The sequence below is a fragment of the Hipposideros armiger genome, unplaced genomic scaffold (genome assembly GCF_001890085.2).
Source record: "Hipposideros armiger isolate ML-2016 unplaced genomic scaffold, ASM189008v1 scaffold_54, whole genome shotgun sequence".
In the NCBI taxonomy this organism is placed as follows: Eukaryota; Metazoa; Chordata; class Mammalia; order Chiroptera; family Hipposideridae; genus Hipposideros; species Hipposideros armiger.
The window spans coordinates 4173689-4188525 of NW_017731404.1; the positions used below are offsets into that span (position 1 = coordinate 4173689).

At 44.6% G+C, this 14837-nt stretch overlaps 1 protein-coding gene across 1 annotated transcript in view; it reads right to left on the reverse strand.

Moving 5' to 3' along the window:
* ZNF217 (zinc finger protein 217) overlaps positions 1-14837 on the reverse strand; it is a 33134-nt gene that overhangs the window by 172 nt on the left and 18125 nt on the right. The window contains exons 4-6 of the mRNA XM_019640923.1: positions 5047-6813; positions 2262-2378; positions 3-1536 (exon numbers count right to left, since the gene is read on the reverse strand). Coding sequence (XP_019496468.1) covers positions 3-1536; positions 2262-2378; positions 5047-6445 — 3050 coding nt within the window. The 5' untranslated portion in view covers positions 6446-6813. The remainder of the gene's footprint in view (positions 1-2; positions 1537-2261; positions 2379-5046; positions 6814-14837) is intronic.

The following is a 14837-nucleotide window of genomic DNA, read 5'->3' on the forward strand; positions in this document are numbered from 1 at the left end:
GCGCCGCGCCCGCCGCCTGGCCGCCCGCGGGCCCGCACGCGTACAGCGGCCCGGCCCCGCCGTAGGGCTTGTGCACGGTCAGCACGTTGGCGGCATCGATCTCCCCGGAGGCCAGGAAGCGCGGCTTGGGGGGCGGCGCCGCGGGCGGCGGGCACGCGTACTCCTGCGGCAGCAGCGCCGCGATGCCCCGCACCACGTGGTACTTGGGCAGGTCGAAGCCCCTCCGGTAGCTGGGCGCGGGCTGCTCGGCGTCCAGGGCCCCCGGCCCGGGCTTCGGCCTCTTGGGCAGCGGCTCTCCGAACTCCGGGCCGGCGCCGCCTGCACCCCGGCTACAGAAATAGTCTCGCCCCGGGGGCGCCCACGGGCCGTCGTGCTTGGCGGGGAAGTCGGCGGAGCCGTTGACGGAGCTGCTGCCCGCGCAGGCCGCCGGGGCTCTGAGCTTGGCCTCCGGCCTCTTGCTTCTCTCCGGGGCAGGGCAAGCGCCGCTCTTGGGGAACAGCTCGGGCGGCGGCTGCCTGGCGGCCGGAGCCCCCTGCGCCCCGACGCTCTGCGGTGGCCTGTGCGACTTCAGGTTGCTGGGGGCTAAAGTGCTAGGGTCGGTCCCTGAAGTCAGCGGGGCTTTGCCCGGCCCCGGGGCTCCCGGCTTGCCCTTCTCCGACGGCAGGCACTTGGACTGGGCTGCGAACGCCGGCCTGGGCTTGGGCTTGGGGAAGGAGGGCAAGGGAGGCACGTCTTTTCCCAGTAACGCCGGCGGGCATCCGGTCCGTCTGCTTCTCAGCCAAGACTTGCTCCTACAGTTCTTGTGAATGTCGGGGTTGTATTTATGCTCCAGCCTCTGGTGCATCATTAAAACTTCTGGATAAAACGTCTTGAAGGTACAAAACGGGCAGGTGATGCTTGGGATTAAACTTTTACTCAAAGAAATTGCCGGGCAACTGTGAAGAGCCCCGACGGATAAGTTTAAAGGTTTTTCTTGGCAGTCGAGGCCCGGCTTGAATTTGCAGTCCCCTGCCACCTCTGCCTTCTCTTTGTGGCTGACTTCAGCGTTATGGGCGGAACCGCCACCTGGGTGAGGAGTGACATCCACTTCCGTTCTGCAGATGAGGTTACTGGCCTGAGGTTCAACTGCTGGCCTCTTCTTTACCGTGTCCAAATAGGCAGGGGCAGGATTTCTGCTCATTCTATCAGCACTGTCTTCGGATGCATTTTTATTGAAATCCTGAGTATCTTTGTGGACGTGTGAAAGGACAGCGCTGCCCAGAACATTCTGGAAAGCAGGGGCCATGCCCTTAAGTTGCTTTGCAGGTGGGCTGCCTTTAACATCTTTGGCACCATCGAAAAATCGTTTCAAATTTTTGGTTTGCGCACTGTCGGCGGTGAGGAGTGCATCTTCGGTCTCCAGATTTTTCCCTTCGCTCTTGACTTCAGCAGCGGTGTCACCCTGCTTATCTTTGTGGTGTCTTTCCAAGTGGTACCGCAGAGAGGTCTTCTGGGCTGCAGCATAGTCACAAAATTCACATTTGTATGGTTTTTCACCTGAAACAAGAAATGCTGCTACATTACGGAAGTTTATGAAAGGCATCAAAATAGATCTTCAGAAACCAGAAAACTCTAAGAGAGAATAAAGGTTTCTTTCCTTTTCCCTTCTCTATCTACTAATCTTCATATCCAGGATTTCTCATGACGTGTTTGCTTTACCACGCATACTATACTGAATATCTTAACTTGTGAATGCATGTCTTTAATTTAAAAAATAAAATAACAACACTTTAAACTTCTTTAAACTTCATAAAAGCCCTGTAGAACGTTTATTATCCCACTTTTACAGCTAAGAAAAACGGGGCTCAGAGAGGTTAAATAACTTGCCCACAGTTGCACAGCTAGTGAGTAGAAGACAAGAAATTCAAGTGCACGCAGCCTCCTTCTGCAATCTAAAAAGGGTACTAAATATATTCACATTTCATTCTAAACCATAAAAATACAAAGAAGCTGTGGCATTGAAAGACATTAAAGAGATTTGAAAATGAGAATCAGGATACAGTAGTTAGAAACTAAACAAGAATCTAACTTCAAAACAAGAACAGCAGTTCAGGTTACAATGACACTAAGAATTAAAATGGCAGCTGCAATCTGCACACTCCACGTCTATTCTTAAACTGTTCTGAGGGTCTAGCAGAATATTTGGGGGGAAAAAATCAGACACAGAACTACATAATTCTTTTCACTAATACATCCTTTTGAAAAAATCTAAAGTTCCTTACCTGTATGCGTTCTGAGATGAATATTGAGGTAATAATTTGAACGGAAAAACTTTCCACAATAACTACATTCTCTTGAGGATGTAAGATGCTTTATTTTGCCTCCGTCATCATTTTTATCTTAAAGCAGAAACAAAAAATATGTAAGAAGACAGCTCAAGCACATGAGTAAGGGAGGTGACTAAAATGTTTTTGACAGAAACATTTTTGGAAAGCATTTATATCAGAGTTGGGTAAACCAAAAAGGCTAAAAGCACACCAAATGTTTTGAGGTTGTCTGAAGTTTTGAAGCTATCTAACACGCGTGTGGGTTTTTTGTTTTTTGGGTTTTTTTCTGAGTCTAGCACAGTTCACTGTAAATGATTTGGTTTTCTGTTTGCTTTAATCACAGGTAACATTGTGTAATAGATAGATGCAGGGGCAGCTTTCTTTCTCTCAACATGGCTGAAACCGGCAGGACCTGGCCAGACCGACACCCAGGGCTGGAATAAGCAACTTCTTCAGAAAAAGTCCTTTAGAAAACTGAGCCAAGAGAAATCACCAATTTTCCCAACCACCAGGGGCAAAAATAAGCTTTCTATGTTAAGGTTAGGCAAGTAACCACTAGAGGGTAGCAAGCACAACTTCATCTGCACAGAAAATAAAAGGTTTGGCACGGGCAAACACCTAGGAAAGTTTGTCAAAATTTAGCAGCCTTTTTGGAAAGCAGATTGTATCATCCACGAGCACTCACGTGGCCACAATATATCTGATAAATCAAAATCTGCCCTCAATGTCCACTGGGGACACTCATTAAAGGATGGTTCCACTTCACACAAACACCAGGCCTCCAAGACAATTAGACATGCTGCAGTTAAAACACCAGCTCCCCCAAAAGTGAGTGTTTGCATTTAGATCAACTCTCCTCTTACTGTAGCTCATATTACATACATTACAATAGGACAACTTCTGAAGTCGGCCATCTCTTAAAATTTAGCATAACTAAAGTGGGTGTTTTGTCTTGAAAAACTGTTATTTCCAATGAAAAGGCCTCTCTCCTGCTCCTTCCCATTTTCTACTCTAGGTTATTTTATAGCTTACCGATTTTTAAAGGCAGCCTACAAGCAAACCTTGGTGAGCCTCCAGGTACAATAAAAACAGGGCTGTACAATCTCTGCCCCCCTCCCCCCGAACTCCTCCGAGGAAAATGTGTCCATACCTTTAAACACTCTAAAACAGCAGGGACAACCCTTGATCTAAAGGGGTGTCATGAAGACTTTAAAAAAAAAAAATCATCCCATGAACAACTATTAAACCCATTTATAAAAGTTGAAAAAAAATTTTAAATAATCTACTTTGCTTTTTGATATTCTTTAAAATAAACCTTTTAAAAAAGCCAGTTGGATAGTAAATTACAGAAAGATAAATCGACACTAGGCCACATCACAATCTAAATCTAGGAAAACCAATCAATTCCCTAAATACAGGATGCCAGGCTCGCTTTCTTACAATCACACCCAAGGAGCTCTTGGGTTTGTAGCTGGGCTTGTGCCTTATCGCAACTTCCTACTTCCAACTGTGTGTTCACAATTTAGGGTGCGTTGCATCACACCCAAAAAGTGATGAAATGCCTTTGTTTTAACTGAAAGGACGTGCAGTGTCCACATCTACATGCTTCCTGTCCTTTGCGCATCACCTTTGCCTGGCTTCACAGTGCTGCTCTTTAAAGAACTGTAAACGCTTTATAAATAAGGCTGTTGAAATTCCTTGGGAGGCGGAAGACAAGGGTCAATGAGCCAATTTTGCAAACAGGGAAATCAGGACAAAGAAAGGTGAAGCAACGCGTAATTGGTCACAGAACAATGCAGTGGTAGAACCAGACTCAGCTCGAGCCTCGGTGCTCCCAGCAATTACAGGTAGTCCAGCAGCCTGACGACGGGGCCCAAGTTTTCCAGCCGAGCCTTCGGCCCGCCCACACCACCTACTGGCAGGGCATGACTGGACACTTTATTTCTCTCGGGGCACTGGGGCCTCTCCTGGGCCTAATTATTTCCCCATCACTGCATGCTCCTCAACTGTCCTGATGGTGGCAAAAATCACTGAGAAAACTGGAGGTCTGGGTTAAAGCTTTTTATGACGTACTAAGAAACTACAATATGCTTCCTAGGTTTCTGAAAACTGCAGTTCTTTCACTGCTTGGTTTCCTGTGTCCCAGGAACCTTAAAACATCCTAAATATTTGATATGAAAACTACTGCTCTCACATCCATCACGTTATCAGAAAAAGAGCCAAACACGGGCTTAAGAGGAGATGAAGAGTCCAATGTATTGTCTGGCCTCTCAACCCTGGCACTACTGACATTTGGGGCCACATAATTTTGCGGGGGGTGGGGGGACGTCCTGTGCATGAGAGGATGCAGATGCTTACAGCTGCATCTCTGCCCTCCCACCCACTGTGTGCCGGCAGCACAAACACACACCCCCCCAGTGACACCAAAACCATTTCCAGACCACGCCAGCTGTCTTGTGGGGGCAAAATCACCCCCGTTAAGCACGCTTTAAAGAAGCACTGCTTTCAGTTGATCCACAAGTTACAACAATGCGTGTCCTTTCAGCAAACCATAAAGTCACAGAATTTTCAGAACAGGAAGAAACCCTGAAAGGACTTTTAACTCAGCCCAGAGGGGGTTAGGTGACTTACGACAGGGTGGTACCGAAAAAGCCTGGACTCAGACAGAGCCAGCCCCTAAACCCCCACCCCCGGCGTCCTCTGGGTGTGGAGGAGGGCAGCGCGGGGCGCAGCAGCTTACCCAGATGGAACCCTTCGGGAAGCCCATCCTCAGAGCCATCTTCAGAACCACCTTCTCGGTCGATGGCTCCGTTCTCGTCCAGGGGGGCGGGTAGGTCCGGAGAGCCTGTCCTGGGCTGCCTGCCGTCAACCGACATGGTTGGCGACTCGGCATCCATCCTCCTGTCCTTCTTGTGGACTCGCGAGTGCAGGACCAGCTGGTGGTAGGTTCGGAAAGCTTTGCCACACTCAGAGCAGTGTGTGGGCTTCTCTTTGTTGCTCGACAGCTTGGGGTCCGCATCCCCGGAAGGCACTTCACCGTTGGCGTGCCTGGCCTTCTCCTTCTCCTGGGAGAGGCCTGGACAACCGCTCTTGCTTGTTTTCGACTTTCCAGAGCCCTCGGAATGGCTTTTACTCATGGTCCATATCTCTCCGAGCTCTTCTTTGTCCGAATCGTCGTTGTCGGTGCTTCCTTCCTGCCCCGGCTGCTCCTTCACTTCTCGGCAGACGGCGACCTTGCCCTTGGTGGCCAGCTGCCAGGCCTGGTAGGTGGTGAACGGATCGAGCTGAGGTATCCATCCGGCGGGCTGCCTCCCGGTTTCAGGGGGCACTTTGGGTCTCAAGTTCAAGAACTGCAGGAACTCCTCTCCCGGGGCTGGCATCCCCTCCTGCTGAGAGTCTGTTTGGGTGCTGCTGCTGCTGCTGCTACCGGAAGCCGTTTCTTTGGTGTGCATCTTCCTGTGATCTATTAGGCTTTCTTTATTTGGAAATAGGAAGCCACAAACCATGCAGATTTTGTAAGGAGAGGAGATGCTCTCGGCGGCGTGCTCCTGGACCACCTCGTTGATGGTGACCGGGCTCTCGGAGCCCGGCTGCAGCTTGCCCTTGGCCCCCGACTTGCCGTTGTGTGTCCGCATGTGGTTCTTCAGAAACCAGGGCTCCTTGAACCTCCGTCCGCACACGTTACACCCGTACGTGAAGGAGTCCTTGTGTTTCTTCATGTGGGTCTCAACGTCGAAGGCAACTCGGAAGGTCTGCCCACACACTTCACAGCTCAGTTCTTCACTTTCTTTGCCACTCTTGTCCTTGGGAGGTTCTGCCCTCACTTGGCTTTTATCAAGTGGACTAAGATACTCGGCTTCGACACGCAGAACGGCGGGCTCACACAGGATGGGCCGGTGTTGCATTAAGACATGTTTATTAAGGTCTTCCGAGTGTGTGAAGGTCTGACTGCAAAACATGCAGTCCATGGGCGTGTGCCCTTCTATCTGGATTATGCTGCTTTTCTCTTGGGTGGCTCGGAAAGGAACGGCAGTGGTGCCTTTTAGGGACATGGCATCATCTAGCTCCATCTGGGTGCCAAGAGGACTGCCAATTACTTCTGGTCCATCCATATACACTAAAAGGGATTGTGTTGGCATGTTTCCTGTCACTTTAGCTAAAGTCAGAATCCAGCTGAGGAATTCCTGGAGTTGGAATAAGGCCACTTGTAAGACTTGTCACTCACACCCCAAGCAGCCCTGGGCTTCAGAACTAGAGCAAGTATCTGTTATAAAAGCTCAAAAGAAAGTGTTATCTTCCTCTAACGTCCTCTCTTCAGAAGTCTCAGGAAGCTCAGTGATAGACAGTGTCACTGGTCCTTTCCACAAAAAGGCAGACGGGCTCCCCAATGCTTTGGTTCAAATATGAGTCAGCACAAAGCATTAGCATTTAGTTCTCTTTGTCTCCACTGAGTGATTCAGTGGAGCAAGTCAATTCCAGCAATCTGGAGACCAGGGATTTCCAAAACCTAGAGAAAAGAAATAGAAACGGTGAGCTACAGTTAAAGGAACGAGAAGACTGGCGTGCATGAGTCGCAGTGGTTTTTTCCACGTTGCAGAGAAGGTACCAGATTCAAGCACTGTACTTCTAATTACAGTGCCATCCTGTTAAACCCGCTTGTTCATTTAAATCATTAGCATTTTATCCAATCAGTGCCTTGATTCAATCACTAGAATTCCATCCAGTTAAGCAACTTGTCACTGAAAAGTTTTAATGGTTTAAATCTAAAGTGTGAAGTTTCAGGACTAATTGTTAAATGCAGCTGAATACGTTTAAAATGCCACTAAAATGCGCATGTGTATCCTTATAAACAGCCTCTACAAGTCTAGAGACTTATTATCAGATGACAATGAAAGAAAGCACTTGAGGTAAAAATGTAAAAGCCAGAGCTCCAAATTGTCTAATATACAAACATACAGGAAACATAAACGCCTCAAAGCACACTAGAAGATTACACACACACAGGTCAGCAGTGTCAGCACAGAAAAACAAGAACCTTTCCGAAAACCCCCATTCAAGACATACAGAACACCTCGGAACGGGTGCCATCCTGGTCAAGGGGAACCTGGATAAATTTGGGTTCACTGGATACTCGAAACCTCAACCCACGGCCCAAATCCCGGTTTGCTTTGGCCAACTCTGCCTTCAACAAGCGTCAGGGTAGGGCTTCCTTGTCCAAACAATAAATAAGGAAACACACAAAGCTACTTTGTGAATGTACATAGTTAAAATAAAATTCCTCAACATGGATTGGGGCTGCTTTCACTCACATGGCTTAGCCTTTAATCAGCAAATGGATCCTCTCTTTTTTTTTTTATCCACCTTTCACATTCTGCACTGGCCAGGTGAAAAAATGGACGCCTTCATTTAGCTCTGCAGGCTCTGATTTAGAAGCTAATTTTCACTCTTGGAGAAGAAATAGCCTCTAAAGCCAATACTCTCCATCTTCATGGCAAGCATAGGAATTGTTTTTAAACGGCGCCAGCTACTTTAACTGAAGTCAGTTAATTCCACCCAAGAAAACAAAAAGACATGCAAACTACTCCCACCACAGGCAACGTTTAAAAAAAAAAAAATCCTTTCCTTCTCTCCACTTCCTCAAAGCGAGGGCCTGTACTCAGCAGAGGAGGAAATATCTCTTCCCCTTCTTTACACTCATAAAAAAGAAAATTCTCATATTCCTTGTTAGCGTTCGTTTTGAATAAGCTAGGTTTTTAACATTAAGCTTTTCTAAATAAGACTTCAGATCAAAGATTAGGGTAAAAAAAAGAATGTGCTGAAGTGTTTTCTCTTAATTTCTGAGTCTTTTGTTGTGCTCACAATGGAGTGTAAACACGTGGGCTGACTACCAGCGGTGGTGGGATGTAACAGAACAAATCCTCCAGGGACCTGAGTTCCAGTCCTGGCTAAGCCACAACCTGAACACTGTCGCCGCCACATACCTCATCTGTGTCTACGTACTGCAGATGGTTAAATGATAGGATCATCGCGGAGTTCCAACATTCTATGCTTCTGGGGGGCAGATCTATATCCATAAACAGATACATTCAAAAGAATATTTAATGACTAGGCTAATCAGGATCTTGAATGATGTTTGGATATGTGACTGATCATTTAGGTTTCTCTGTAGGCATTTACTCATTCAACAAATATTTGCTGAATGCCAGTGTCCCAAGTAATATTTTAACTGAAGAAACGAACAGCACTTATTCTAGAAAAGTAGTTCCCAAACTTTGACAACTATCTTCCCTGGCCAATAGCTAACTGAGAAACAGAGAACAACTCAATGAGTTCAGATTAATTTCAACTGAAATAAACATTGGCCTTTTTTTGAGGTCTTTTTTCCTTTTTGGTGCCAAAATACCCTTTTTTAAAAAACAAAAGAAAGGCAGTGGCAAATAGTAGAGGTTTTTTGTTTTTTTGTTTTTTAAATGTCCCAATTTGGCAAAAGCAAAGTTAGTCCCCAGGTCTAATCTCAATGTTACCTTTTTTTTTTCTTTTCTTTTCTTTTATGACATTTGACATGTCTGTGACATTTTTAAGTTTTGGGGGATTCCACTTTTCTATAAATAACCTTTCCCAAAAAGACACCAGCCCTAATCTTGATATCTGGAGTAGAAACATGATGTGGGTACATCCCTATTATGTACCACCTGAGGTAACAGCATAGACTGGAAATGCCTAACTTAGGAAGATGGTTTAGTTTCCATTTTTATCTCTGAAATGTTCAAATATCTGGGTTAAGTAAGTTATCATCAGCTTCTAACACAAGCCCTAAGGGACCTGGTACAGGAGGCACAATGGGAAAAAAATTCCTAAGAGAAAGAAGAGCTTCAGTTTGGGGGTGGGAGGGGGGTGAACAGGATGGGGGCCTGAAGATAGGGGCGGGGGACACATGGCCTAGGCCAGGAAGCCCTCCCCTGCCATCAAATGGGGAAGACCCTCCTGAGAAAACAGAACCACATCTTCCTCCAAGAAAGCTTTCTGAGAAGAATCTGGGTCACTCACTTTGCCCAACTGTCCCAAGCACTAGGCTACCTTGGGTCACAGTGATCCTTACTGCTCACCAAAGGGGACGAAAGCCCTGCGCCATCCCTGTCAAGTAAGATCCGAGAGACACAGACCCTATCCCCTTGTTCACCGCTGCCCCCAGGGCCTAGAAGAGGTCCCTGGCACAGGGTTGGACACAGACACCTGGTGAAGACATGAACAAACAAACACTACAGAACCAGTACAGGTGTAAAATCCAGTGTGCACATACATCTGTGGCCAGTCACCACCAAGCATAACTGATCTGACATCGAAATTAACTGGAATGTTCCTCAAAACTTCCACATGGCTACCCACGACTGCCACCTAATTACCATTCTCCACAATTTCAAGAGTGCAATTAAAAAAAAAAAAAGAATTACTTAACAGTACCACAAAGGTGTCCAGCACAAGCAAAAGTGCATCACTTGGGTTTATAGGCACTCTCCTTACTGACCCACCAGAACAAAAATGGGGGCCGTGCTACGAAAATCTCTGATGGCATACATCTTCAACTCTTGCCTGAGAAACTACAGATAAACAAAGCATTTCCTTAAACTATAAATCAGGGGCCGACCGAGTGGTGTGCTGGTTAGGAGCTGGCTTAGGACGTCAGCTCTGAGCAGCAGGGCCCTGGTTCAGATCCCACATGAGGGCCAGTGACGCTGCGCCCTCTAGAGCTAAGATGGTGAACAGCAGCTCGACCTGGAGCTGGGATGCCATGAGTCGCCGGTGATGGTGTAGGCTGCAGTGGGGCTGCTGTGGGCTGCCTTGAGCTACCGTGAGTGGCCGGCAGCCAGCGAGCGCTTTCGTGAGCTGCCGGAGCCACCCTGAGCGGCCATCCAATGGCCAGCGAGCAACTGCCTCAGCCGGGGAAGAGCGCAATGATAATACCAACATGGGCCAGTGAGGGGACGTCCTCCACAACTAGACTGAAGAACAAAAAGACAGCAACTTGTGTGTTCCCCTCCCCCAATTCCCCAATAAAATATTTAAAAAATATATAAATCAGTCTCTACATCACTTAAAACCAACCTGCTAAACAAAAGCCTTTAGAGTGATTGTACTAATAATAAAAACCAAAAAACCACAGAACTTAGGAAAACCAGACATTCCAGCCCAATAACTATCCACAACAAATCGCCATCTCCAGTGGGGTGAAGTGTGTGTGCGTGTGCACACAGCCTTCTCAGAGCCTCGTTTCCACACATGGAGCACACCCACAACACTGCTGATAAAGTAAACTGCCCTGGCACAGAACTGGGGGAGGCGACGGATGACACTAACCCAGCACGTACAGTCTAAATGCTTCTTCTCGTTTGCAGCAAAGGGAGCAAATTCTGAACACACTCAGCTTATTAAAAGGCACTTTGCAAAAATGTTGAAAAAGTTTCTTCTGAACCTTTACAGAGTAAATAACAGCACTTAGCCTTCAGCCATATACCCCAAGGCACCTAAGACAAGAGGCTACTCAGTGTAACCCTACATGTTGAGAGAATGCCGAGATTTAGTTCATATTGTGATTATTGCTTTTTAAAACATTTACCACAACATACTCTTTGGGAAAAAGTAGGAACTATATTGCTATAACTGCCTGAAATCTAAGTCTGACGTTTCTTTAGATCATTTCTTCTGTTTTTGTTTTGGTTTTGGTTTTGTTTGAAGCAGATATTCATTTGTGAGTAAAGCTACTGTGAATTCTGCCACTACCAGATCTGCAAATTAGTAAATGTTACACATTAGACAATGCTTAATGAATAGCACGATAATTTGTGCTTAAGGACAACAAATCAGAGGTGAATGCCACCACGCTGATAATTGCTGCAACTTTTCCATATTGTTCTTTTTTGTGCTCAAACTGTTAAGACAAGCAAAGCTCTACTTTAAGGTGAACAGGTTATCTTAACATTTCTTCCTATGGAATATTCATTACCATAGTAGGAGCAATAAGGTATTCAGAGTCATCAAAAACTGTCAAGAACACATCAGAAATCTATTTATAGACAAGTAAGTGGAAGTATCCAGCAAATCTACTAGGCTCCCCCTTCCGGGTTGCCTAAGTGCCCAATTAAAAGATCATTAAAACATTTAACCTAAACAAACTGCTACTTGTTGACCAATTCATTTGCACCCTTGAAACTGCAAACTTATCTCCAAGATCTAGTTAGGAAACTTACACTTTTTTTCTAAGTTTCCCTTGTATGTTTTACACATACTATTTTTTCTATATCTGACAAGTAGAGAACTCTACATAGTAATCTACAGTAGCAATCAAAACCTGTAACTTTAAATCCTTCAACACTATTTCAAGGAAATCGCCAAGGTCACACCCATGAGCTAAAGGGTCAGTCAACCGACTTTCCTAATATAGCTGTGGAAAGATGTTTAGAAGTTAAGTGGAAGAGAAAGATCTGAATACTCAGCTGATACTCAACATTACAGCCTAAACTATTTAAAAGCAGATGACTTCTCGAAGGCCTAGTTTGGGAAGGTCCTATGATAGGAAGGACATAGTATCATTTTCTTGAAATTGTATATAAGTGTTCAGTTCTAAACAGAATTAGAAACCAAAGTAGTACAATAAAAATATAATCATATTAGCACATTTGAATGTCATCATTAAAAACTATGCCTGATCAGTCCAAATCACTTAAGGTTAAAGGATCTTAATATGAACTTAAAAGCACCATATATTAGTTTTAGTTTCAATATTATCAGTATTATACATACTGTGGTCTGTAAACTGGCTTTTAAAAATTCCACCTTGACCTGAAAGAGAACTATAAGGGAAATGGATTAAAAAAAAGATTTTTAATTAAGCAAGGTCAAGCTATCAGTGAATTTCTATTATTATGACTTTACCAGTACTACTTTAAATATTTTGAAAAGATTTTAGACTAACTCTACCAAAGAGAGGGAGTGATTTCAGAGAACTAAAAAAACAAACTGTTCTATGTTTACCTGTGTTTTTTAACTCTCTACAAAGAAAACACTGAATGTGTAGAGGTACACAAATAATTGTAGAGAGAGACACATATATAGATCTACAAATAACTATGACCATTTTATCACACCACTAACCTCCCCAACCACAGCTTTTTCCACAAGGCCAAAAGGTGCATGTTCTTTACTGTACCCAACTTAGAACTTCAGACTAACTACATACGTGACGATGCCTGTCAAAGCATGAGATCTTTCTTTAGCCACATTTAAATATTCCCCTCCCTATCTGTGTTCAGCAAATACTAAATGTGTATGTCTGGCCCTTTCAAATTACCAGTTTGCTTTCAAAATGAAGGAAGCAAGTCTCCTTTCATTTAACACATACGGTTGCTGCTGTTGGGTAGATTTATATACTAAAGAACAGCAATAAATGTATCCACTGATTAAAAAAATGAAACTCTTCTGGTATAACTGAACTGTTTTGAATCCGGAGTTGATACAGGTAGGCAAAAGAAAAACAAGTATATCTCCTAATACAGATTCAAGAACAAAACATCCTTAGGCTCTCCATCTCCGGGCCATGTAACTATATTTTAAATTCAAAAGGTTTTCTGACACTCGAAAATGGCGAGCACCAATACACAGACACTACAAGAGCCCATGAAAAAAGCAGCATCTGCCCCTTGGGTAGCTTTTCTATGTGGAGGACACAGAAAACAACGTGGCTCAAGCTTAAGGACAAAAGCGAAGGAATTCAACTAATTTTCTCATACAACTTACTCAGCTGTCTTTTCAGGTTTAGTAATTTTATTTCTCAACTTTATCATAAAATTACCAAACTGGCCCCAAATTTCCAGTAACTCAGTTATGTTGTTACCCTGGGCAGGAAGTAATGGGGATGTTGAGAACAGTCAGTCAACAAATGTTCAAATGTAATGCTTTTTAATGAGCATTCCAATGTTAGGGCATAAAATGGCCACTGGCGGTGGCAGGTGGCTGCCAGGGGCTGCCCCCTCCGTTTATCTGGAAGACAGATTGATACAAGAATTGAGCTTGCTCATCACAGGCTGCAGATTTGAGCAAAGAATGGTCCCTGTCCTCTCTCCCTGCCCACAGCCTCCCTTCAAACTCCGTTGCCCCACATCCCACTGCAAATTCGCCTCCCTGTATCATTGTATCATTGGCTGGAGAAAAACAATCCAAATCACCTTATTCCTACAGCCAGCAGGGTTTCATTCAGGTGGTTGTGCAGCACCCAAAATGAGGCCATGGAGTTGTAATGATCAAGCTCCCTTCACCCCAATTTAAGAAATTTCCTGTTGTAAGTCCTTCTTTCTTCCACACGCATCTAAATTAGTCAACACCCCTCCCAGCAAACTGGGGGGGACAGAGTATACAAATCCTGGCTGTTCCCACTGTCCCGGGTTTAATTCAGATGCTGGAGCTAAACCCTTCGCTATCAGGAACACTTCATTATGGCTGGGATTCCTTTAATACCTGTTTTGTAAATACCTTCCAGGTTTTTCTTTTGTAACACCTCAGCAATTTGAAAACTGTTCTATGTATTCCAATTGCAGTCATTTCATTTAAAATCCCATGTCATGCATTTTATTCTCTTGGAACACTCCTCAGTAAATGTAGAGAATTGTCTTGTTTTATTCCTATTGTATAACTTTAAGGCTTGAAAATGCCCAGCCATTGCTCAGAACTTTGGCTTCACCTTTCCATTTAACTTATTAACCATGCTGCTATGGGATTAAACTGAAATAGGGAATTAGAAATAAACCATTTAAAACCACCTCAAAAACCACAAGGCCATACTGGCATCCATGAGATGGAACAATGTGAACTGAAAAAAATTTTTAAGCAAATGGAAACAAAGCTTCATGTAAAATATAAGAGGTCAGATCACTTACAGTCCTAAGAGTCAGATAAAAGCGTATCTTTTTTTTTTTAAGTAGTAGATTGTAGGCAGTCAAGAGTCATTAAAACTACTCAGAAGTTCTTATCAGCCAATATCATGTTTGTGACAACTGTGAGAAAAGAATTTAATTTTATAAAGTGGGAAAACAGCACATCTTTTGGGACCCCTGAGGCTCTCATCAAACGTTTTAGAATTAAGAGTGCTCCGGAGTTGGAAAAAGGCAACCCTGCTGTGGCAAAAACATGCCATTTCATCAGAAACACTATTAAAAGAGAGAAAAGTGATTAGCATTTATCTGAAATGAGGAGAGGGACTCTGCCCTGGCCAGGCCATTATACTCCTTAATTATTTCATCACTTTGTAAGTGACTTGATGATTAAGGCTTATGTCCAGATTTTCTCTTTAGGACCACTGCAAGGAAAAACTGGGCTGCTATTCCTCTCCAAAGTGCCACTGCCAAAAATGGAGGCTTACAAAGACTATGCAAATCTACCTCCACCTTAAACCTTCAAGTAAAAGCCCAGTGAAAACCCTCCCTTCTCCTCTCCTCCCCTTATATCTGATGGGGGAGGGGGATCAAGCTGTTACCTAAATCG